This window comes from Ambystoma mexicanum, chromosome 12 (genome assembly GCF_040938575.1).
Source record: "Ambystoma mexicanum isolate Mex_15411 chromosome 12, UKY_AmexF1_1, whole genome shotgun sequence".
In the NCBI taxonomy this organism is placed as follows: Eukaryota; Metazoa; Chordata; class Amphibia; order Caudata; family Ambystomatidae; genus Ambystoma; species Ambystoma mexicanum.
In genome coordinates this window covers 1,056,032,094-1,056,058,238 of record NC_090936.1, presented here as the reverse complement: position 1 = coordinate 1,056,058,238, position 26,145 = coordinate 1,056,032,094, and the positions used below count along the sequence as shown (strand labels likewise).

At 48.6% G+C, this 26,145-nt stretch overlaps 1 protein-coding gene across 7 annotated transcripts in view; it reads right to left on the bottom strand.

The window, feature by feature from the left end:
- Positions 1-26,145, bottom strand: part of NRF1 (nuclear respiratory factor 1) — a 705,079-nt gene that overhangs the window by 570,466 nt on the left and 108,468 nt on the right. For all 7 annotated transcript variants that reach the window (XM_069629591.1, XM_069629590.1, XM_069629596.1 and 4 more), the window contains 2 exons: positions 21,906-22,020; positions 45-171 (listed from right to left, as the gene is read on the bottom strand). In XM_069629591.1, the coding sequence (XP_069485692.1) occupies positions 45-171; positions 21,906-22,020 (242 nt within the window). The remainder of the gene's footprint in view (positions 1-44; positions 172-21,905; positions 22,021-26,145) is intronic.

Genomic DNA, 26,145 nt, shown 5'->3' with positions numbered 1-26,145 from the left:
CCCAGCAGATGTTACATTGAATTCCATGACCTACAAATGCTTACCACATTCTCCAGCGGTGCCGCACCAAAAACTTTAAAGATGGGATTGGGTTTGGAGGGAGAAATGCACAGCACTATCGCCTGCTGACCAACTCTGGTAGTATATTCATCCAACGTGGCTCGTAGTTTTCTGCAAAGGATTCAGACGGCAAGAGCAGTGAAGCAATAAAAAAGAAAAATATATCAGTATCAGATGATCAACACAAAAACTAAAAGCAAGGCATAGGGAAACGGGAAATAAGCAACTTTGTAAATGATGCAACACAAACGCACTAGCAAAAGGAAAACAAGAAGCACTTAATTCCCCTATAAGGCTTCAGGAATGTTCAGACCAATCCAGGGTCAGGATTTTTTTTTTGCTTTGAAAGTATAAAACTAGGCAACAGTAATCCTCCTGCTAAACTCCAATCCAAATGAATTCCATCCCAAAAGGAATTCACAGCAATCCCTCCCGCTCATTTTCTAGAAAGAGCAGAAAACCTAATGTTAGGGATTTTTTTTTTTATAGTCCACCTATGGTTGCACTTTATAAAACTAATTGCTTGGATTACAGACCTCCAACTTCGAGTATAGGTCTGTACCACTGAAGGTATTGGTAGTATGGTAGAGCAGCCAGGCATATTTTAGGAGGGCAATGTGAGCTGTAGGTCAGTACATAGAACTTAAGAGTATACTTCGGCCCAAAGAAACACACACTGGAGTTCTAATAAAATAGTTCTTTATTTTTTATATTACACACATGGTAAAGATACATCTTCAGATAAGTAAATGCTATTCATCAACAATACACACAATAGAAAACCAATGCAATAGTTCTGCTAAGTAGACTACAGTATAATACAATTTGTAAAATATTCTGTTCGAGAGAGGAATTAATGAACACAACCAACCTAAGTAGGTAAACACACTTGCAAGACTGTGTTGGGTAACATTGTCATCTTTATGAAAAATCTTTCTGACCTGTGTCAACCCCAGAACATTTTGATTGGACTTGGCTATTATTTTACCTTGTCCATAAGTGAGTGGGAATATTTCCCCCTCTCACCTAGTCTTTTACTCTTTTTATGGGTGACCATTTTATGTCTCTCCATAGTGTGTGTTTGCAGTTAGTTTCCTATAACTTTGGACTGACTAATATACTATGGCAGCACACAACATTTGAAATGCAATGGCATACTTTTAATATTCTTATTAATTCTTGGGTGAGCTACTGTTCCCATGAAGTGAAGTGGGATTCACATCCCCTTTGCATTGATGTAAGTAAACCTGCACACCCCACCTTATTTGGAGTGCTGGGGGATACAATGTATCCCCTTTCCGTTACCTTGTAACGTTTTTGTTACAATTACAAGTTTACTTGAATGGCTGCTGGCAGTGGGTTTACTTTAGTGACTTTTTAGTCGTATTACTCATAGGCTGTTAAATCAGACTTGGTAATGCACAAAAGTGCCACCTGCACTCTTGGATCTCCTCTCATCTCCAACTGCTCACAAATCATGCTCCTCCACCGTTCGCCTCCACCTCATGACCAGTAACAAAAAGGTCCCACAAGGAGCATCCCTATTCCCACTCCTCTTCAACGTCTATCTAAACCCACTCCCCACACTCATCCGCTCCCACAAGCTCACCTGCTACAACTACGCAGACGACACCCAAACCATCTGTAAAATCTCAAAATGGCGAGGTTCCATCCATCCAGATACTACGTCATGCTTCTCTGATATGGACTACTGGATGACGACCAAGCACCTCCTCAATCCTTGGAAAACAGAACTCCCAGTCTGCGTGAAAACAGCGATACTTCTCCCACCAACCTATTCCCTGGCCTAAATCCCTAGGCCCCCCCACCGGCAACCTCCACCTACGTGAAAACACTTGGATGCAAAATGGACACAGATGTATCCCTCTCAAAACACATCAACTCTGTATCCAGAACCTTTCTTCCATCTATGCATCCTCAGGCCTATCTTCCCATATCTCACCTAGCCACGCCGTTTCTCTGCCATTATCTCCATCATCCTCTCCCACCTAGACTATGATAGGTTATTTATAACGCGCTTAATACCCATAGGTTTCTAAGCACGGACCTGGGAATGGAACCAGTATTGCTCCGTGCCGTCTTGCTTCTACGGAGAGCACGTTGCCGCGGAGCTATCCCCCCCGAGACGACTACACAAACTGCCTTTACCTAGGCACAGCAGTGTTTCAGCTGAGGAAACTGCATAGAATCCAAAACGCTGCACCCGCCTGATCATTAACCTACCTCCCAGAGAACACATCACCCCTAAACTGGGTCCCTACTGGTTGACGCACTACCTTTAAAGCCATGTGCATCACTCAACGAGCCACCCAAAAAACCAGCCCGGAATTCCACCAAGACAAAGTCACTAACTACCAACTCTCAAGGACACTCCGATCTGGCACACCATCTCTCCTAGTTGTCCCACATTTCAACTCTGCCAGACTGGGCAGATCCTCCTTCTCCGTCCAAGCGCTGATCACCTAGAATTCCCTACGCCTGCACATCCGTAATATAATAAAGACAATCACTTGGCATTCAAAAAGGCCCTCAAAACCTGGCTCTTCCCCCTTCCTCCTCTTGAAACCCTCTCGCACTCTGTACTGTCGACAGGCGCACAGAAACACTGCCAAACACTCTTATCCCACCAATACCCCCACGGATGGCAGCAGTGTTCGTCGCGGCACACCGTAACAAACTCTCGTCCTCCCCCCACACCCCTTCACTGACAGACCATCGTACATAGCCGCCTTTCTCCCGGGGCCCATAACCCATTGGTCAGACTTTCGTTCCATGGAGACCATGACTAGCGAGACCAGCCAATCACATTAGACCAAGAAAAACGGCATTGAAGCCGAACTCCATCCAATCTTATGGTATGTATACCTTGTTCCATGTCTGTGGACTCAGGCACGGCCTCCCATCCATGCAGCCTAGAATGCAGCTATGGCTAGGCTATTCCGGTCTAGCAGCTCACATAGCAGTCCACACTGAAACCCCTGAAGTACCTCAACATCTCTACCATTAGTATACAGCGACAACCTACAAAACATTTCATTGTAACTGGGCACACTTCGAATCTCCGGTACTAACACTATATCCTAAACCACCAACAGTGCACGCCGATGTGACCGACCTCCGGGATGCTTACTGGAGCCTAGCCAGCCAATCTAAGTCCTAGCCTTGCAAAATGCACACATACATCTTTCATTTCATTCTTTGAACCTCCCACACATGGACTGCGGTAACGAACGGCGTTCCACCTACAAAGCGAATTGAGGCCATACAAATGGGGCAAGGGCACTAACGCATATACGGGGCCTTCTCTGAAGTCCCTCAGTACTTTACTAACTCTGAAGCAAATACTTACTTGCTCAAGACGATATCCTCTGGAACTCTACTTCCCCGCAACTGAACCCTATCCTGACTTTCCAACAGCGGGCCCCTAGACCTCTTCTGACTCTGAGAAAACTCACACTATAGACTACGGAAGAACTTGACGATAAGGATTCAGTCTGGAGATTGTAACAAGTATAAAGTACTTATCAGTTAGTGTTGTAACTAACAATTGCTAGTGCAAGCCACTACTAGTTAAACAATGGAACCATTACGTCTTACCCACCTTGAATAGCTGCTGCTCTTCTCAACAGTGATACTTCCCCCACCAACCTATTCCCTGGCCTCAAGCAGTACGCTAGTTCACAATTCAAAGCAATTGTGAATTTTTCCACAACCTCCTGCATGATGAAACAAAGGCTTTTCTCCTTCCAAAAACAACCTGCTTGATAAACCAAAAGTATTTTCTTCCACACATAAATCTATCATATACAAGTGTTCCTTTCTCCATAGACCAAACACTTATTAGCATATCCTACTACTTCTTTCAAGAGAAGCACTTTGGTCCGGATATTTCAATAAGTACTTTTCTGAAATATCAGAGTTTATCAAGATAAGGTAAAATAGTTAATGCTATGTTTCCCACCATCTCCTTTTTACCAAAATACTTTAAAATCAGCATCTTCTTCCTGGTTTACTCGCCTGCCAGGATGAATCTCCTACTACTACAATTTGTACTCTGTGGTAATGCTTGTGTCAAATTCAACTACTTTGACTCTTCACAGAATGTGTTACATTTCTTCCCAAACTGATATTTCACAAAATAATGATTAACAAAGTCTTTTGGCTCTATGCAATGCAGGTTACAATTCTCTCCCCCTTGATCTCTCATACAAGGAGGGTTTTGCTTCTGTAGCATTTGTCTTGTTGTCTAACCTCTTGGCTGTTGGTAATGCTGGTTACAATGGTCTCCCACTTCACATCTCTTCCTGGGAGAATGGTACCTACATTGACTATGTGGCATCACTCAGCTGTTAACTTGACAAGGTGGGTTACACAATGTTCCCCTGTATCGAATCCCACAATAGGAGAGTTATGCCCAGTTTGCCTAATTTTCGATCTTCTCTGGATTTTAATGGACATTTGTACCGCGCACTATCGCCACCAGAGTGGTCCCCTGGCGGCTCTGAAAAAGGAAGGGAGGGCAAGTTAGTGGGAGGAAGCTGGAAAAGTGCAAGAAAGCGGTGATGTGCTGTTGGCGGCCTCAGCCCGGTGGGTCCGTTGGCTGGGCCTGGGGTGTTTGTGGCAGGTAGTCATGTAATGTTGTGCAAGTCTGTGTGTTTTTTGTTGTTGTTGCAGTGTAGTGAAGTGAAGTTTGTGAGGTTTGTTGTGCTGTAGGTTTGTGGTTGTGTTTGGTTTGGAGTTTGAGAGGTGTATGCAGAGGGGGAAATGGGAATAGTTTCTTACCTGTAACTCCATTTCTCCAGCATTGGTATCTTTCATGGATTCACATGCTTAGAATATTCCCCGTCATCAGGCTGGGAATCCTCAGTAAGTTATATAGACATTTTCGATAGGAAAAATTCTGACACTTTAATGTCCTATCTACGTCGTTTTGGGCCACGCACGTCGACGCCACTAGGACGTAAAGGTATATATAGCACCGCCCCCACAGCGCCCTCAGATTTCGACCCCCAAAGTAGTATGGGGGGATCTCTGATTTGCATGCTCAGGGGAGGCAGGCGGGCGCATGTGAATCCATGAAAGATACCAATGCTGGAGAAATGGAGTTACAGGTAAGAAACTATTCCCTTCTCCAGCATTGGATCTTTCATGGATTCACATGCTTAGAATAGATTGTATAGCAGTATCCCCCAACATTGGAGGCGTGTATGCAAACCAACATCACAATAATCACAATGCATATTTACCATGGCAACACATTACATTATAGTATGTTAACAGTGAAAGACAACACTTTAAAGCATAGTTGCCGAAGGGTGCAACCCCCACTTGGGGCTTACCTTATTGGAACAGGTGACGTAGTACTGCACGCCCCATCTGTGTATCTTCAGCATGTTGCTGTGCGAGACAGTAATGCCGGGTAAACGTGTGCGGTACCGAACAGGAAGCCGCCTGGCAGATATCCCCCAGCGGAATTCCGGACGGGACCACAGCGCCGTCGACGACGACGATGTAGATCTCGTCGAATGGGCCCTTGGACGCTTTTCTAGCGGTTTTCCGGCCTTGGAATGACAATAAGAAATGGCCGAAGACACCCATCTGGATAGTCCTTGTTTGGAAATCGCTTTACCCTTAGCCGCAGGACCATAAGCTACGAAGAGTTGTCTCGTGTCTCTGAAGCTTTGAGTGCGATGGAGATAACATTTTAAAGCTCTTTTCGCGTCCAATGTATGGAGAGCCTTCTCTGGCACTGAAGACGGTGTTGGAAAAAATGTAGGCAACACTATAGAAGCGTATTTATGGAACATGGAAGGCACTTTAGGTATGAAATGCGGGTTAGTGGCCAGCACAACTTTATTACTGAAAAACCTCAAATACGGAGGTCGATCACTAGAGCTTGTATTTCTGACAGACGTCGAGCTGAAGTAATGGCCACCAGGAAAGCCAATTTCCAAGACAAAAATTTTAATGATGTCGACGACATTGGTTCAAAAGGGGGTTTCATCATGGCTGCCAGAACCAGGTTTAGACTCCAGATCGGAGGAAACTTCTTCGTGGGAGGAAAGGTTCGAAACAACCCTTTAAGGAAGTGTAACTAGGCGGTCACTGAACAATGGAGTTGAATGTCTCTTCCGAGTAAATCTCAAGATGGCAGCCAGATGCAACTTTATGGATGAAACAGATAAACCGTTTTTAGCCAGGAGCAACAAGTATGGTAGGAGCTGTTCCGGTGTGATAGTCAGCGGGACCAAACCTGGTTGACCTGCGCACCATATGCAGAACCTTTTCCATTTGTATGAATATGAAGCGTTCGTGGAAGGTGCCCTTGCAGCTTGCAAAATGCGACGACAGTCCGCTGGAATCGCTAACGCGCCAAATTCTGAGAAATCAGGAGCCAGGCCGTCAGACTGAGGCTGTCCGGGTCGTGATGCCAAACGACCCCTTTCTCCTGAGACAGAAGGTTGGGGATCTTCTGGAACCTCATTGGTTCTGCCGCTGAAAGGTGAAGTAGATCGGAGAACCACACTTGTCTGGCCCAATACGGGGCCACCAGGATCACCCGACATGGATATCTGTGGATCCATTGCAGAGTCCGACGGATGAGAGGGAATGGGGGGGGGGGGGAAGGCATACAGAAACTTGCCCGTCCACGGGAAGGAGAACGCGTCCCCTAGCGAGTCTTGTTGTGGCCACCTGCTCGCGTATTGTGAGCATTTCTTGTTGTCTCTCGTCGCAAAGAGATCGAGGGCCGGGTGACCCCATTTCGCGAAGACACGGTGCAGTTGTTGGTCGTTCAGTTCCCATTCGTGTAGATGGTTCATCTCCCTGCTGAGAGCGTCTGCTTGCACATTTTTTACTCCTGGTAAGTGGAACGCCAACAGATGTATGTCGTGTTGGGAGGGCCCAATGCCAGATCTCCTGGGCTTCCGTCGACAGGATCCTGGAGTGTGTTTCTCCCTGCTTTCGTAGATAAAACATTGTTGTCGTGTTGTCTGTCAAGATTCTCACCACTGAGCCCTTTATCTGTGGTAGAAAGGATTTCAGGGCCCAACGCACCGCCCTCAACTCTAGCAGATTGATGTGAAGGGCGGATTCTTCCGATGACCAACGACCCTGAACCTGTAGGGACTCCAGATGAGCTCCCCACCCAGTTAGAGAAGCATCCGTCACCACTGTCTTCTGGAACGCAGGTTCCAGCAGGGGCATTCCCTTTGTCAGATGTATGGAAATTCTCCACCATTGAAGAGCCTGCACGAGCTGGCCGATGGTCAACTTGTCCGACCAGCGCCCTTGACTCTGTGCCCATCGATCCGCCAAGAATTCCTGAAGAGGCCTCATGAAGAGGCGACAATTGCCGATCAAGGGTATGCAGGACGACCTGGTCCCTAGCAAGGACATGTATCTTCGCACTGACACTTTGGTGTCGACCTGCCATTCCGATGCCTTTGGTTGCAGTCTGTGAATCCTTTCGAGGGATGGCTTCACCAGCCCCTACTGTGTGTGTAACTCTGCCCCCAAAAAGACCAAGGTCCTTGACGGCTTCAATGAGGACTTGTCGAAGTTCAGTGAAAAGCCCAAACGTTGTAGGAGGGACATGGTGGCATCTAGGCTTTCATGTGTCCTTTCCGGAGACAATCCCCTCACTAGCCAGTCGTCCGAATAAGGGTACACATGGTGACCTTCCTTTCTTAGCCAGGCTGCTATTGGAGCCAGACATTTGGTGAACGTCCTGGGGGACGATTTTAGTCCGAACGGGAGGACCCTGAATTGATAGTGGGATCGTTAGACGACGAACCGCAGAAATCTTTTGTATCGCCGATGCATCGGGATATGAAAGTATGCGTCCTGAAGGTCTAGCGACGACAAATTTCCGGGTTGTATCGATCGGATCACCTCCTGGAGCGTAAGCATTTTGAATTTTAAATTCTTGAGCAGTTTGTTGAGCGCTCGTAGATCCAAGATGGGACGCCATTTTCCATTTGGTTTCTTGACGACAAAGTAACGGGAGTACACTCCCTGTCCTTTTTCTGCCACCGGGACCAGTTCTATAGCCCCTTTCTGCAGCATAAGCGCCACCTCCTGCAGTAGTATTTGAAGGTGGGGCTGAGCCGAGAACACCGGTGGAATGTGTGGTGGCTTGTCCTTGAACTGGAGAGTGGCCCAGATGAATCGTGTCCAAAACCCATTGGTCTGTTATGCACTCCCACTCGTCGACGTGACAAGACACTCGGCTCCCCAGGACGTCCTGAAACATGTCATTGTTGGTTCTTGGCTTGTTTATCTTTCGTCGACGAAGGGTAGGCACCCCGCCGTCTGGAGGTTTGGTAATCTCTGCCTCTACGAGAAGACTGGGCCGCACGTCTGTAGCCTTGGACGAGTAGGAGGGTCTGCTGAAACCTCAGTCTCTAGATGACCCAAACCTGGAGTTACCCGAAGCCCCTCTGAAAGGACGAAAGGAACGAAAATTCCTACCACTCTGGAGGGCTCAGAGTGACCGCGCTGTGTCAGTATCCTCTTTCATGCCCTTCAAGGCCTCATCAACTTTTTCACCGAACAGTTGTTCCCCTACACACGGCATATCCAAGACTTAATATTGCACCTCCGGTCTGAACGTAGTGCACTTGAGCCAGGCTGGTCTTCGTAGTACCACGCCAATATTGATTTGCTTAAATCCGGACTCGGCTAGGTCGACAGCAATGTTTATAGCATGGTTGGAGGCCTCTTCTCCTTCCTGTACTAGCAACACGGCGGACTTTCTATGTTCTTCGGGCAAATGCTCCAAGATAGGAGCCAGCCGGTGCCACATTTCCCTGTCATACCTAGACATAATCGTCAAGGAGTTGGCTGCTTTAACTGTAGTCGCGCCGACCGACAGCACCTTCTTGCCAAAAGCATCTTGCCTCCTGGCTTCGTTGTCCGGCGGGGTCGTGCATTTATGTTGTGACCTGGCCTTTCTAGCCGCTGCCGCAGATACCGGCGAAGGTTGAGACGTCAAGCACTTGGGAGTCAATTCCGGAGCCTTGAATTTCTTCTCCAAACGACCTTTTACTGCCGGTATCGAGAACAGATGACGCATGGTCTTCAGGCCCTCTTGCCAGACATGGTCTAAAATAGGGATGGCGAATATGGATTTCCTTCTCTTGCCCATATGATCAAAAAGAAAACAATACTTTTTCTCCTCTTCAGGGACTAGGCCAAACTCAGCACACGCCTTACTCATCATGGCATGGAACGCTCCCACGTCAGGTGGTGATGGATGCGCCGGACTTCTCGGAGCTTCCATTTCTGCTTCAGAGTCCCATGTTGGGTCCCTTGAGGGGGATAGTGAGATGTCTGAACCCGACCCTTCGCGGTCTGAATCAGAGTCTGGTAGTTCTCCTTCTTGTGGGCGAGGGCGATCTTCTGCAGCTTGGGAAGCGGCAGTAATCCTGGTCGTCGAGCGAGGAGCTGGGCCCGGCTCGTCGACGAGTGGCGTAGACTGTAGCAGTGCCGGGGCACTGGGCTGAGGTATCTGTGTGTCCAAACGCTGTAACAGCTTCTGTAGCGTATTTAGCACCTCCAAGGACAGAACCGCCTGGGGGTTCAGTAATGACGAGGTCGTAGGGATGGTACCCCCACTTAAGAGCGTCACCGCACTGATTGGTTGCAACCCCAGGTCGGTTGGGTGCACGACCGGGCCACGTTCCTCATCAGCCGACGAGATGGAAAAAGCCGCCTCTGGTTGCAGCAGGGCCTCAGGAGGAACGGGATCGAAAACCTCCGGTTGCCATCCCATAGACGGAACCACCATCGATGACGATAGGTTTCCTACAGCCGCCGTCTGAAGCATGGGAGGAGTCGCCGATGACGCAGGTGTCGACGAGCGGGCCGTCGACGAAGCAAATGGCGCAGGGCCTTGAGGTGTTCCCGCCGCTTTCGGGGCCGACTTGCTGGCCGAGGCCTCTCGACTCAAGGTAGACTTATGACGGTCTCCTGAGGAGGATTTAGATGGTTCCTTTCTCTCCTTTTTAGACGAGGAGGAAGACGACGACGCCTTGTGTGAAGAGGGCCTTCGAATGTTTTTCCGAATGCTTCTCCAAGGGGCGTTTTTCAGCAGACCGCGCCTTCTTCGTCTGGGGTTCTGACTTACTTCTCGAGGCCGTGGCGCCCACCTCTGATGCCGGGTACGCACCCGCCCCGTCATTGAGCCAATCGACAAGGCGTCTTTTTCGGTCTTTGAGGGTCCTCTGAGAGAAGCCCTGACAGATTTCACATGTGTCTGCTGTGTGGTGAGGATGAAGACAGTAAATGCAGTCCATATGACCATCCCCTTCGTACACCTTAAGACCGCATGTAGCACACGGACGAAACGCCTTTCCAGACATTTTTTCGAGAAGAAAAAACTGTCGCAGAAGTAGAAAGTACAACCTAACCACATAGCAGATACGCGAGGTAATCCCACTACTTTGGAAGACGGTTGAGATCTGAGGGAGCCGCGGGGGCGGGGCTATATATACCTCTACATCCAAGTGGCGCTGATGTGCGCGGCCCAAAACGACGTAGATAGGACACAAAAGTGTCGGAATTTTTCCTATGGAAAATGTCTATATAACTTACCAAGGATTCCGAGCCTGACCACAGGGAATATTCTAAGCATGTGAATCCATGAAAGATCCAATGCTGGAGAATGTTAGTGCAATTGGTTAGTTGGCATCTCTATCCTGAATTGATGTGCTGGGCTTGCGTAATCTCCCCAGATGGGGTTCGGGAGCACCCCTGTGCCTCCGTCCTGATCTTGGGTCCGTCCTGCATTCAAGTTCTCTTTCGCATCTGACCCCCTCCTCCACCAGCCTCCCTCACGGCCCCACCCATCTTCCCCTTCCCACTCATACGGTCAGTGCACCTGCCCATGTCACCAACTCAGCTATTGTGGTGATTGCCAATCTCCTGACAATTCCACAACACTGTGGTACCTGGAGGCAACTAAAGGGCGAGTGCGGGTGTTGAGTGGGATTTGGGTGCGGTTATTGACTCCGTCTCCATGGGCGTCGCCTGTGTTCCGCTCTACCCGGCGTCTCCCATCCAGGTGCCATGGGAATTTCCGAGTCGGTTCAAGGAGCTGTCCGTGTCCACTCCAGTTTAGTCATCCCTTTATCCTTTCTGTTGTTTCGGTTTTCAGTTTGAGTCTGTGGTGTTGAAGAGCCAGGTTTTTAGTAATTTCCTAAATTTTAGGTGATCTTCATAGAATTAACACTCTCTCAACTCTAAACTGTCCTCCTGGCAACAAACCCTCTCTGCCCTTTATCGCCTATAAGAAGGAAATGGGTTACTACACGAAAGTTATGCATCAAATCCAGTAAATTATATACACTTTACAAAACAAGTACCATATTTACACACTCAACTATTAATTGTCCTCCTGGCAAGAAACCTTCTCCGCCCCTTATCGCCCTTGTCTCCTTCACAGCCTGGGTGGGAGGGTGGTTGCTGCTGCCTGGGCTGGAAAAGAGACCTTGCTCTCTCAGCCCCAGCTATTTATGCCCCTCGGGGGGGCCGGCCATTTCAGGCCAGACCCCAGAGGGCACCTGCACTCTGCCCACCTCGAGGAGGCGCAGAGTCCAGAGAGGGGGTGGACAGAGGGGCGGCCCACTATGTGAGCTGCACCTTTAGCGCCCCCTGCGTGGGCTGGTGCAGATGCTTAGCAGGGCTAACCCCCTACCATGGCCCCCTTTGCATACTACCAATAACATGCATACATTCCCATTCTCTGCTTACCCCCCAATGATAAGAGCCGGAGACTTTCTGAAAGTTGAAACATAAAATACATTTTATTGGATCGCAGAGTATGGGCGGCACACTTCTGTGCGTGCTGCCCTAAAGGTAAGGAGTGAGGTGGTTGGGAGGGGAAAAGCAGGCCAGGGGAAGAGGGCACAGGGATCTATGATCACTGCGCCGCCCGCAACTGCGATGCCGAAAATGGCAACAGCAGTTACGGCGCGACGCAGTGATCATATGGATCACGGTGCCCGCTTCCCCTGCGCCTGCATTACCCCTCCCAACCCCCCTACTCCACTTACCTTTAGGGCGGCACAGGGCGGCACACGCATAAGTGTGCCGCCCGTACTCTGCGATCCCTGCGGCGTCAGCTCCTCCCACTAACGTGGGTTGGAGCCAACGCCGCTGGGTGCTTTTTTTTTCCTTTCTTACGTGTCCCCCGCTTTCGGAAATGGTAAGCGGGGGACACCCCTGCAACCTCCGACCCCCATTACTGCTCCCCAGGAAGAGCGGGGGCGCAGCAAATGTCACCCTCATTTTGTGCGCCTCCAAAGTCGCAGTGACTGGGGGCGCACAAATGAGGGCGACATTTTTATAGAATACCTCTTCTCTGGCTTTGGCAATGATGGTTATCGTATTCCCCTTTGTGGAATCTCGCATTAGGAGTGTTGTGCCCAATTTGCCTCAATTCAATAGTTTGATATTCAAAATGCTTTTACTCACCTAGCAGTCCCCTTCAGAGCGCCCTGGGATCACCCGCTTCAGGCCAACTCACTAGTATGCCTTGGTGTCTCCGTCTGACTCTCTGGCATGGCTGCGTGTCTCTTCGGGGCCTCTTCTTCTGAAACCTCCGATTGGTCTGCCAACAGTCACCGGAGCTCTAGCAGTTGTGCACACATTCTGATGCAGATTCAACACCGGAGCATTTCACAGGGTGTAGGGAAGCTTCTTTCCCTCACAGGGCGATTTGCTTTAATACTGCTTTTTGCTGCGCATCCTCTGCAAGGCCCAGACTTCTGCCACACCTCTCACACAGCATTCTGCAGCCGCCACAACGCAAACATCAGCTGCTTCTTCTCCCTGCTGCTTCTCCCACATTCACAGCGGAAAGTCCTTTACATTTTTTAAGTTCCTGCTCAGATTTCGGTCACTAAAACTAGACCGCTCACACCTCTTTACTAACTCCGAGTCCCTCCTCTACTAAGTACTAAGCATTATGGGAAGAAGTCCATAATGTTCTCGTTTGTTCTTTTATTAGATAATCCAATCGGATGATTGAGAGGGTTTATACTTAGGGGAGGGTTTTAAAAGGGGTTGTTTATCCCTTGGATTTAAGGTCTAGATATAAAAAGGAAGAATCATAGCTCCTTGAAGTTGCAATATTAGCTTCCTAAACCCCCAGTGTACCATTTAATGCTTAAGGATCTTCATATTTTGTATTTTGGGTAGTTATGGCAGAGGGAGCCTTGTGACAACATGACATTAGATATTTAGCCACTAGGGGAATCTCATCCTCGCAAGAGGATGAATACTGCGTCGCTCCCAACGGAGTCATGCATCGCCTTGAAAGACGTCTCCTCCCATGTGATCTGCCCCCATGAAACCACCCCCCAGGGTTAGGATCAGGTAACGGCTGCCTTCCCCTGGCCACATGGCAGGAGACTTTAGGGTGAGGTTTAGTGGCGACTCTGTAGAATTCATCACACTTATCAATTACTTTTCAGAGGGGCAGTAAGCAACTCATGGATAAGTAGGAACTCTGGATACATGTTAGGGAGAATGCTCATAAATGTGCCAATTCCCCTCTACCTTGGAGACCCCCCCCCACCTCTTTTGCTGGACTTGGGGACTTTGTACTTTTTAATTTGGTTTGTTTTCTGTGTTTATTTCTTTGATTATGGAGTTTTAGACAACCCCATAGGCATCATCTTTTCATGTATGTTACACTGCACCCTCAGTGCAGCGACACATGGAAGCCTTTCCAGGCTGTCCCAAGGTTTAAACACCTTCTCATTGATAAACTACGGTTTCCCAGAGAATGTAAAGTTAAATTGACTTTTCTAGTCTTTTTAAATTCCTAGACCCAGCGCACACCATCTTACAATAAAGTGCTGGAGGGGTTACCTAGTATCCCCTATGTCTAGAAACTCATGTAGCAGTCAAATGCTACCCTTTCCTATCGAAATGGCTGCTGGCAGTGGTTTTACAACAAACTACCATGATTTTTCCCGACCGCAAACACCAGGAGCTAAAAATCGCAGGAACCATGTTTTTCAAGATGGCACCTAGGCCCCCCCTTTGTTTAAACGGGTCCCGGTCTTCTTTTTTCGTCATTTCCTTTTGGAAAGGTCCTTCTAGAGTGTCTCTGCGCGCCAAACCAGGTTTTCTCATTTGTTTCTATGCCTTTGGCGGGTTTCAGGACTGAAGACCGCCTCTGGCACCTGAGTGTCTGGGGTGGGCAGGAAGTGAGTGAGGTGCCTGAAACTCCCTGTGCTTAGTCTCCTAATGCACTCTGGTGTGATTGGCTGGCTGACTGTCCGGCAAGGACAGCCACCCTGCTGGGTGAGTGGCAGCTAGGCTGGAATGAATGGGAGAAAACAGTTTAAAAGGCGAGTCTCTTGGACTGAAAGACAGTCGACCACTGGAACGAACAAATCGAAGCCAAGCTGGAAGAGGACGGCTGCTGCAACTACTGGATCGTTGGTCTGCCCGGTGGAGCCCTGCTGCAGGTCCGAATCGCCAAAGTTCATCTCGACAGAGAAGCCCTTCAAGGACGACTTCTTCCTTTGAGTTGGTGGGACCAATCAACTCATAAGCCACCTGGATACCATTCTCAGAGCTCGTCAGGATTAACCTGGGGGAAGGACACCAGCTTGTGTGCCGGAATCGAAGATTTGTTAATTTGCCCGCTTTGTGACCCGTCCCCGTGCAGTGTAGGAGTCTCTCGACGTCCTCCCTCTTGTCCCCACGACTGAGGCTCAGGAACAGCGAGAGCTGCAGGAACTGTCAGGAACAGAAGTCTTCGGCTGCATCTTTTTCTTCAATATAAGGTACTGTGAAAACCAGAACGAGAGAACATCTCTCACCGCGAAAGTTCGTTGAACTTTGACAACTTGCAGGCCTAGTCACCTTGTGACTCGACATATGAACCTTTCTTCCGTGAACTACTTCTAAGAGCCGTGGCAAAGACTTTTCTGTTTTAAATACCAGAACCGTTTTTACTTCTACACAACACTAGCCCATTGACTTTGGCCTACCTATTGCATTGAATCAACTCCTCTGGTGAATGCAAACCATTTTCACTGTTTTAGAGTAACTGTAATTTTCGTTTTATTAACTTATGCTATTTTGCTCCTACTTCAAGGGAGCTCAACTGCTTAGTAATCAGTACTGTAGTATAATTTGTGTGATATTGGTTGCCTCATTTAGTGAATGTTTTATAAATGATTGTGCAATAAATTAATAAGTGTTTTTTTACCAAGAAACCTTGAATATAAGGATCTATCTGAATATGTGTCATTGTAGACCTTTGTGTAACCCTTAAAAGCTCACATTCCCTCTCGAGATCAGTCTGGCTGCTCAGCTCGCTACCAAAAACTGTGTAGTACAAACTTATACCAAAGGTTGGTTTTGCTTACACCTGTAGTCCTAGTTGTGTGTAGTGGTCCCAAAGGGTACTGCATACAAACTCTGCCCAACAATAAATATGTAGAATTGCAAAAAGCTATTCCAGGTGAGTAAAACCTATTGGTCAAACTCTTACACGATTTCTATTACACAAATATGTAGTTATACCAATGTTACTTTTCAGAACAGTGGAACACAATTGACTTTTCAGAAAGGCAGTAACAGTTAAAGGTATGCAAGAACATAATGTTGCACATTTAGAATGGCAGCAGCTATTCAAGGTGAGTAAACCCTATTGGGTAAACTGTCAATTTCAGGAATAATAAAGTAATACCAACTCAGTTACTTTCTAGAAGAGTGGAACACAATTCAAAAGGTAAGTAAATAACGTATCCTTTATATAGGGGAAATAAGCAACTCAAAGATAAGTAAGAACCTAGTAACACTTTGTTGCTTATTCCGTTTCAGGAATAAAAATTACACACCAACACCTTTACAAGCAAGTACTCTGCAACACTCGTTATATTTTCTAAACAGAGGCCTTATACTTAACAGTCTGTCCCTTTTCTAAAGCATGAGTGATCTCAGAGGCAGAAGAGGGACAATGGTGTCCTGAGGCCAACCGTAGGCAGGTCACAATAGGGCTCAGATGCAGGAAAGTCGGAAGTTCCAGAGGATTTCTCGAACATGCAAGTACAGACTTTAGCGTGCAGCAGCAGTCGACAGAAAAGGCTCCCCAACAAAGGATTCTACTGTGCTTCTTGCAGCTCTGTGGATTGGTCGCCCTTTTCAAGGAGCCAGTTGAAGGACGATCATCGCTGATCGGATTCGCCTCGATATCTCGGTCCAGTTCTCTGCTGAAGGGACTTCAAGGAGTGGAATTGTGTCTCTGGAGGTTTCAGCAGGAGTCCACCAAAGTTGCAGCAGGATTCGTTCTTCTGAAGACATTGCACAGCACTGGGGCTCGAGGTCCCAGGGTTTTGGCGGTTCGCAAACCCAGGACGGTCAAAGTTCGTCGTGGGATAGCTCAAAATGCTGATCGTCTCATGGCTTCGTTCCAACAGTCTCTGGGTCGGAGTTGTCCAAGGTCACTTCAAAAGGAGAGGTCAGCACAAGCAGCGGTTACACAGCAGTCTTCTCTTCTTCATAGGATCTTCTGTTCCAGTGGTTGACTGGTCTTCAGCTCCAAGATCCAGGCCAGATATACAGGAACCCAAACACAACCTCTACAAACTCTCAGCAGTTTACAGAAAGAGGTGGGTGGCAGTCCAATAAGGATAGCCAGCCCCCAGTGGGAACTGGTTTCTCTCAGGCACACCAGAAGACAAAGGTGAGCAGAGATTCAGAGGTCCTCACAGACAGGCTGGAGACTCAAGAGGGCTACACAAAGGGTTCCCGCCAAAGACAAGAAAAACTAGGACATCCCCCACCCAGGATGGCAGAAGGACCAAGAAAGGACAAGCACACTAAAAATGGCAAAAAAAGAAAGAAGCCACCATTCTAGCATAATGGTCACCCTTCTGTGCATTACTGCGGCTGATTTGACAGTCTGAGTAAAACTCCAACAAAAAAGGAAGTATAGTATGTCCACTGCCACTACCTACAATAGTAAGCTTGTCAGTGTAACAGAAATGCTACAGAAACAGTGAGAGGGAATACCATGTACCTCCACATAAGGTGGGGTGTGCTGGTTTCACTATATAAAAGTAATGGGGATGGAAATCCCTCTCTATCCTTGAGAACAGTAGCTCTGCAAGGTAGGTCATGAGAAAATAAAAAGGGAAGCCCAAGGGGCAACCCTGCCACACTGCACAGAAAGTGCTGTGTGCTGCAATAATAAAATGTAAATGCCCAAAAGGTAATAGGAAATTATCGATTCAAAAATAAAATATGGAGATTCAGAAAAATGACACCCATAAAAAGAGTAAAAGACAGGGTGATTGGCAGAAAGGTTCCCACTTACTCAGGAACATAGTAAAATAATCCACAATTCCAGCAAAAAGGGAGGAATGGGGGGACACTTCTTTTGGAATTCGAGAGTGTGCCCGTGGGCCAGGGCATCCAGAACCCAACGGTCGGTGGAGATGGACTCCCACATGCTGACGAACTTCGCCAGCCGGCCTCCCACCGGGGTGCTTCGGTGGGGCCCGACGCTATGGCCGGTTCAATCTTGCTTGGAGGCGGCCTTGGTGCCTTGGTCTCCTTGGCGACGACAAGATCTTCCTTGTTTGCCGCGACCTCCGTAGGCCTCCTGGGACGAGGAGCGGGCTGCCTTGCGGTACGTAAAGGAACCACCACCTGATCCCTTGGAGGCCCCCCGTCTGCCTCCGGCGCTCCGAAAGGGCCGTCGTTGCTGAAGGACTCCCAGGGCTCGGGCCGTCTCTGTGTCGGCCTCGATGGCCTGCAGCGACTTATCCACCGTTTCCCCAAACAGGTTGTTGCCGTCGAACGGCCTGACGGAAGTCTGTCGCTTTGAGCCAGCCTTGTCGTCGAAGGCAAACACCGTTGCCCAACTGGCGAAACCCAGTGTCGGCAATGTCCGTTGCCACTGTTATAGCGTGGTCCGACGCCACCTCACCTTCCTGCAGAATCTCTAGGGCCTCCGCCCTGTTGTCGTCTGGTACAAAGTCCAGTAGGGGAGCTATGGTCGTAACGGGCCACAATCGCTAAGGCGTTGGCCGCTTTAATTGTTGTCACCGCCGACGAAATGACCCGTCGCCCCATGGCGTCCAATTTCTTTCCCTCGCCGTCAGGTGGGGAAGTGGAGATTGAAGCTGTCGCCCCCACCGCCGCCTTCTTGGCCGCCGCTGAGACGACCGAATCCGGCGTCGGCTGAGCCCTGAGGCACAAGGGGGCGGCATCGGGGACCCGGTACTTCTTTTCGTACTGGTCCCTCTTGGCAGGCGTCGTGGACAGGTTCTTCAGGACCGCAAGTCCCTCGTCCCAGATATCGTCGAATAACGGTACCGCGAGAACAGAATTTCTCTTGGCCTCTTGCCGTTGATAGAGGAAACCTTCCTTCTTCTGTTCCTCGGGGCAGAGCTGGAAGAGCTCGGACACCCTGGCGATCATGGCGTGAAAGGAGCCAATTTCATCTGGCGGGGAAGCCCGAGGGGGTGGGGATGGAAGGTCTGTCCCGTCACCACCGTCGTAATCCGTCCCCGTTATCGTGTCTGTGCCGTGTCATCCCTGGGATCCGGAGAGGGGGATGGAGGCTCCACAGGCCGCGAGTGCATGAAGGGCGGGTGGGGGTGAACTCTCCTCCGCTTGTTCGGGGAGCTTCCCGACGGACCCGGTTCTGGATCGTCCGCCGGGGTTCGTGGTAATCTCGTCCATCTCTGTGCATAAGGTTTGGATTGGGGTCTTCACAGGGATCTTGACGATGGGCTGGAAAAAGGATTCCCTCTCGCGGTGGCAGGGAAACTCTGGGCCCCGAGGTCGCCTCTACAGGCTTCGCCAGGGTCGTCGCGACTCCCTCGATAAAGGCCTTAGCCGGGTGAGTAAAAGCCTTCACCACCTTGGGCGCCACTTGAGGCCTTCACCTTGGGGGGAGGGTCACCGCCTCGCTCCCCCTCGGCTGAATCCTTCGGGATCGACCAGGGCCTCTCCAGAAGCTTACCCGGGTTCTCGGATTTCCTCTTCCCCGAACCAGAGCATTGGCTTGTGGTTGATGGTGCCGGGGAAGGTGCGCCCTGCCTGGCAGCTGAAGAGCCCAACCGTTCGGCACTCCCGGACTTGCGGTGCTTAGCCTTCTGTTGGGCCCCCATCGCCGGGGCGCCCTCACAGGACTTAGAAGACCGCTCAGACCTTTTCTGCTTCTCACCTGCTGGGCCCTTCTCCAGCCAGCTAGCGAGGCGGGAACGACGATCCCTCATGGTCCGTTCCGATAGGTTCTTGCAGAACGCACAGTCCTTCTCCACGTGCGTCTCGTCCTCATGAAGGCAGTAGAGACATCTCGAATGCCCGTCCTTGAAAACATTCTGTAACCCGCATCCAGGGCAGTTCCTGAACAGCTTGGATGCGGGCGTCGATCTACCCTTGTTCTAGGCCGCATCCATGGTAGGCCTCCAACCTTCTGGAACCTTCCAATAAGCGTCACTCGACGAAACTTCACCCTCGAGGGGCGTAGAAAATTCCGAAACGGGTCCCCGTTGATCGGAAGAAGAAACGGTGGAGCTTGAGGCTCGATTTAACCGAAAAATTAGAAAATCTCCTTGAAAAAGCGCGAAAACGCAGCAAAAGCTCGAGAGCTATAGCACGAGGACTCCCAACACTTGAACGTGCGGTAAAAATCTGAGGATGGCTGCCAGAGCAGGGGCTTAGGGAGAGGTCAGTCATTGGCTGGGGGCAGTATGACCCAGAGATCAGTGATTGGTTACTACTAAGAAAGACAGATCAGAAACGAAACTGATACTGATTTTTTCTTTACTGAGGATTCCCAGCCTGACGACGAGGAATATTCATGAGCATGTGAATCCATGCCAGACCCCATGCTGGAGAACCGCCCTAGCGAAGCAACGTTAGCATGAAGAACCGGACACGAATCCCAGACACTCCAGCATAGACAGAGGACTAGATGACCGAGGAACCGCAGCAGGAAGGAAGGAAGGAAGGACAAAAGGCAAAAAAAAAAAATTCCCATTGATGCTAGTGCGTCCAGCCCCGACCGCGCTGAGAAAAGGACTGAAGGGTGATGTGTGGGGCGGAGCTCAGGAGGGCGGGGTTACAGCCATGTGCGGCAGCCCCGCGTAAAAATAGAAGGACAACAATTCAAACTTTTTAATGCTTTTTGACAAAAGTGCTCCAGTCCCGTCCCAAAGGACAGAATGTCCCACAAGTATTGGGGGGGGGGAACGACGTAGAAGTATATAGGGATACCATGTAACTCGTGGGATAGAGAAAGTCTGACAGGTAAGTGCAATTACTGCACTGCCATTTTTACCTCAGCCTTTCATCAGGCAAGTCAAACAACCTTTTGATTTATCAACACTGATAACTATGCTACTCTCACAAGTTTGAAAAAAAAGGAGCCCTCAAAACATGGCTAACAGCATAACACTAACTGACATCTAAGAGTTAGCACTGCACTGGGATCCAGATTCAGCGATGTTAATGTTAAAGGACATTTGTACTGCGCACTATCACCACCGAAGTGGTCCCCTGGCGGCTCTGAAAGGGGAAGTAAGGGGGGGTTAGTGGGAAGGAGCTGGAAAAGTGCAAGAGAGCAGTGATGTGCTGTTGGCGGCCTCAGCCCAGTGGGTCCGTTGGCTGGGCCTGGGGTGTTTTGCGGCCGGTAGTCCTTGTGTACTGTTGTGCGAGTCTATGTGCGTTTTTTTTGTTGTTGCCATGTAGTGAAGTTTGTGCGGTTTGTTGTGCTGTAGGTTTGTGGTTGTGTTTGTGTTTGGTTTGGAGTTTGAGAGATGTATGCAGAGGGGGAAATTGTTAGTGCAGTTGGTTAGTTGGCATCTCTATCCTGACTTGAGGCGGTGGGTTTCTGTATTCTCCCAGATGGGTTTTGGTAGCACCCATATGCATCTGTCATGACCCGAGTCCATCCAGCCTTCAAGATCCCTTTTACATATAGCCCCACTCCTCTCCCAGCCTGCCTCGCAGCGCTACCCATCTTCCCTTCCCACTCATACAGCCATTGCACCTGCCTACGCCTACATATCCTGACAATTCCAACCACTGTGATACCTGGTGGGAACTAAGGGGCGAGTGCTTATGTTGGGTGGGATTAGGTAGGGTTTGTTGATTCCGTCTCCGTGGGTGTCACCGGTGTTACACTCTACCCGGTGGGACTCATCCGGGTGCCGTGAGAGCTTCCCAGTGGGTTCTTGGAGCTGTCCTGGTCTGGTTTAGTCTAGTCATCCTTTTTCCTTTCTGTTTCCGTTTTCAGTTTGAGTCTGTGGTGTTGAATAGCCAGGTTTTTAGTAATTTCCTAAATTTTAGGTGATCTTTGGCATTTATTTCTTTTGGGATGTTGTTCCAGGTTTTTGCAGCTAAGTGGTAGAAGGAGGTGCCTTCACATTTTTTCTTGAGGTCTGGTTTTGGTTCCAGGCGGATTTCGTTGCATGACCTGAGGAATCTAGTAGGCTTGTAGATTGTTATTTTCTTTTGTAGGAATTCTGCTCGTTGTCCGCCGATTGCCCTGTGAGATGCTGTACAAACCTCAGCAACACTGATGGGCAGCGCTTGCTATACCAGCCAAACTGTCTTTCCATTTCCCATCGGGTATACGTTCAGTAAAAGTGGGTATTGTAAGGGCAGGGACACCAACGCGTCCACCTTGGTATGCAACTATTTTGCACAATCGGGCACATTTAGCTTATTGACATTGCCCCAAAAGCAGCACCTTAAGAGATCAAACGTCACTGAACAATAAAAACGATTGCAATCCGTGCCTGCTAAGCAATAACTAAATTAAAACACCAAAAACTCACCGTAGCAAACGGGTCTGCTGCCTTTTGCGGATTGAAGGATTTGGTTCAAATATATGCGGCCGCTTTCGCTTTTTTCCTGTGGCTACAGCAGCAGCAGCTGCCATTCCAACAGGCCCTATTAATCAAGCGATACACAAAAATTAAAAACACAAAACACATATTGAAAGAAAAAAAAACCAATAGCCGCTTTACTGAGCACTTTTTAAACATGACAAAAGTGACAACACAAGTTATCTGCATAATGGTGCACAGTCCAACTACCAAGCATTGAATTATGTCATTGACATTAAGCAGCTGCCGAACTTTGATCAGGCTGTGAACAGATATTGGACACAAATTGACAAAGTCTGCTAACCAATTGCTTAGACTTGCAGAGCAGAGTTTTGCCCAATAGGAATGCAAATGAGACCAAGACAACTCACTTTTGAATCACAACCAATCTTTCCAAACTCTGAACAAGTTAGACATAGTTCTGTACTAATGCACCATAGTGCCCTTATCGCTACAGTCATGAGATGTCCTGGCAGACACTGGAGCAAGTCTTGGAAAGGGAACCAGACATACTTGTTCAGTCACAAGTTGTGCACCCCATGCGCCGAATGGATCACTGCACCAGTCTCCTGTCATACTATACTATTGTTCGGGAGATTTTTCATGTATATGCCAAACTCCCTACACCTGAGACTTTATTCCAGACTTCTGTATTTTCTCTCTGTTCTCCTGAGCGAGTGTGAACCTTTTTCCCCCCACTCATTCTTTTGCTCAGACTATAGGAACCATTGTTCATTATTTATTTCTGTGCTTTATTTTATGGAGTCATGCTTTCCTCCATCTTTTATGAAGAAACTGTAATTTACTTTTGCTGCACACAGCAGCCTTTGCGTAGTGTTACTGTGTGCCCCTTGGAATCCCCTTTTTATTTTATTTTCCTTGTGAGAACACATGTTCCCAAGGACATGGGATACTGTTAGGACAGTTTTTCTGAAGTCTGACTAAGGGATTAGTAAATCCATACACCCAAGACAGCACAAAACTCCACTCTTAGCATGTCACATGGTAGTGCAGACAGAGCAGCCATGCTTATCTTAGGAGGGAGAGCGGACTGTAGGAAGGTACAAAGACGTGTAGTATACCAAGGGTTCAACAGAAACACTTACAACCAGAAGTATTATAAATACAGCTAGGCCAAGTTAAGTCTTAGGATAAGTAAAAACATGAAAACGCAGCACAATGCTTGGAGGTACACAGACCAAACCATAAACCTTCTTCAGAATCACTAACAATAATTCTAGGGAAGTCAAACCGTATCAAACATTTACTATAGGACACACCTATTCATGGGGAGTATAACCATAAATTACTTTCAGATTACCTTACAATAAAATAAAGGGTAGTAGACGCAGCCACTCACGCAGAGCCACTCAATTAAGGAATCACTTAGTAAATTAACTCTGTTATCAAGATACTTTTCTGAATAGTGTAACACAGATTCAAGGAACAGTATAAACTAACTGCATTCAGCATAACACTCAGTTATACCAGGTGAGTAAGACCTTTTGGTTTAATGACATGCATTACTCACCGTAATAGGTTTTCTGATGATTGTATCTGCTTAGAATCACATGCTGTGCATAGACTAGCGACCAGTACCCGGAGATGGAGTTGGGTTATGAGAAGGAACAGTAGAGAAAAAATGTCTTAATACTGCTTGTCCCACCAAAGTGTCAGATCTAGAGTGAGTGTCTAGGCAATAGTGTTTTGTAAAGGTGCGTACAGAACTCCAGGTTATCGCTTTGCAAATGGACTATAGGGGAACATTTACAATGAATGCTACGGAAGCCCCAGTGCCCCAAGTAGAGTGTGCTCTAGGCTTGATTTAGAGACAGGATCCCCTTCTCTGCCAGCTGCCACTTAAATGAAAAATTGTTTTGTTTTTCTCAGTGGTTTTGTTCTTTCCAGGTAGAACAGAACTGCCCTGCGTACATCTAGTGTGTGTAGGCTTCTTTCGGCCATGCTAGTGGGATTCTGGAAGAAAGTGGGTAGTTCAATCGATTGGTTCACATGGAACTTCGAGATTAATTTAGGCGCAAATCGGGGATGAGTGCGCAGAACTACCTTATCCCTGTGGACTGTAACAAAAGGGTCTAAAACAGAAAGGGCTTGTAGTTCGCCAAGCCTTCTAATAGAAGTGATCGCCACCAAGAAGGCCGTCTTGTAAGTAAGGTCTTTTAGACTTGCTTTATGCATTGGCTCAAAGAGAGATCCCACAAGTCTAGTTAAACCTACATTTAGATCCCATGCACTATCTTGTTGAGTAGGGGAGTAGGGAGCGTAAACAAATTTCCCTGACCATGTTATCCAGAGTCTGTTCCCCTTGGAGCAGTTCTGGGGGTACCTGGAGGCGTAGTCTTGGCATTAGGCGTACTCCTGAGTTGCGGACAGGTCGATCTCTGGGAAGCCCCATTCTGCAAAGACATTGGAGACGATGTCTTCGTGCAGACGCCATTCGTATTCTACGGGCAGTGGGAAATCTCTGCTGAGCATGTCTGCCAGAAGATTGATTTCCCCAGGAACGTGTTGGGACAAAAGAAGCATCTTGTGTTTGAGAGCCCACATCCAAATGTTTTGGGACAGCTTGGATAGCCCTGGAGAGTGTGCCCCCTTGTTTGATTAGGTAATACATGGCTGTGGTGCTGTCTGTCAGAACCAGAACTGTCTTCTCTTGTAGTGGAGTCTGAAAGGCGTTCAGTGCCTTGAACACCGCTAATAGCTCCAGCAGATTTATTTGGTTAGATGCTACTTGTGGGGACCACACTCCATGCGCTGTCTGCTGAAGCAGGTGAGCCCCCCCCCCCACCGCGTGAGAGATGCGTCTGTCGCGAGAGTGGCTTCCACTGCGGGGGTGGTGAAGGACTTCCCCTTCAGGAGGTTTTCCCTCGACCACCAACTACCAGATCTTCCCATTGTCCGCTGGCCTGACACCACTGGCTGTTGAGCCACTCTTGCATGAGACGCAGGCGCGCGTGCGGAGCCAACTATATGCATGACGCCATCATACCTAGCAGCCGCATGGCCTTGCGTACCTCCCGACTGGCAACATATTGAGGGATCTGAAAAAGAATGTTCTGAACCCTCTCTTTGGCGGGGAAGACAAGGCTGTCCTTTGTCCGGATTAGAGCCCCCAGAAATTGTTTTACTTGACTGGGGGACTAGACTGGACTTCTTTTCGTTGATGGAGAATCCCAGACTGAACAGGTGGTCTACTGTCTTCTGGGTGTTCAAAAAGCATGTGTCGTAAGAGTCCCCTCTTATGAGCCAGTCATCGAGGTAAGGGTAAACCGTGACGGATAGTCTGCGCAGGTGTGCTGCCACTACTGCCAGGACTTTTTTAAACACCCTTGGCGCCGAGGCAATGCTGAAGAGGAACACCTTGAATTGGTAATGCCTGTCCTCCCATCATGAACCTTAGATATTTCCTGTGCGCTGGCAACATTGAAATATGAAAGTGTGCATCTTTCATGTCCAATGTTGCCATGTGGTCCCCCTGTTTCAACAGTGGGATCACTTCCTGTAGCGTTACAATACAAAACTTTTGAGGTTTTATAAATTTGCACGCTGGGCGCAGGTCTAGAACAGGGCGCATGGTGAGGTCCTTTTTGGGTACAAGGAAGTACACTGAATAAATACCCTTGTTTATCCGTAGAATGTGGACGGCTTCTATGGCGTCCTTTCTTGGAAGGGACTGCACCTCTTGCAGTAGGATTTGCAGGTGGTCCGACATCTTGATCTTGGCGGTCTGTATTGGGGTGGTCGGGCAAATTCTATACAGTACCCGTGGGCGACCGTCTTTAGAACCCACTGGTCTGTTATCCCCTCCCAAGCAATAAGGAAAGATGTTATACACCCCCCGACCGGGGTTGCATGGGAGGGGACCTGGATCCGTAGGTCATTTCTGACCAGAGGCTGAGGCGCCTCTGGGGTTGAAACCTCGTCCTCTACCTTTCCCATGCTGCTGTCCTCTGGGTGTGTAAGAGGCAGAGGTGTTAGACCCTTGTCCTGGGTTTGGGAAAAACGAGATTGACCACGAAAGGACCGGCGGGAGCCGCTTCCTCTTTGAGGAGAGGGTTTCTGGGTAATCTGTTGAAGGGACTTGAGTGTCTCATTCTCGTTCTTGGCTGTTTCAAGAGCATTGCCCACTGCCTTACAAAACAGGTTGGTTTCCTCAACGGGTTTGTTAGAG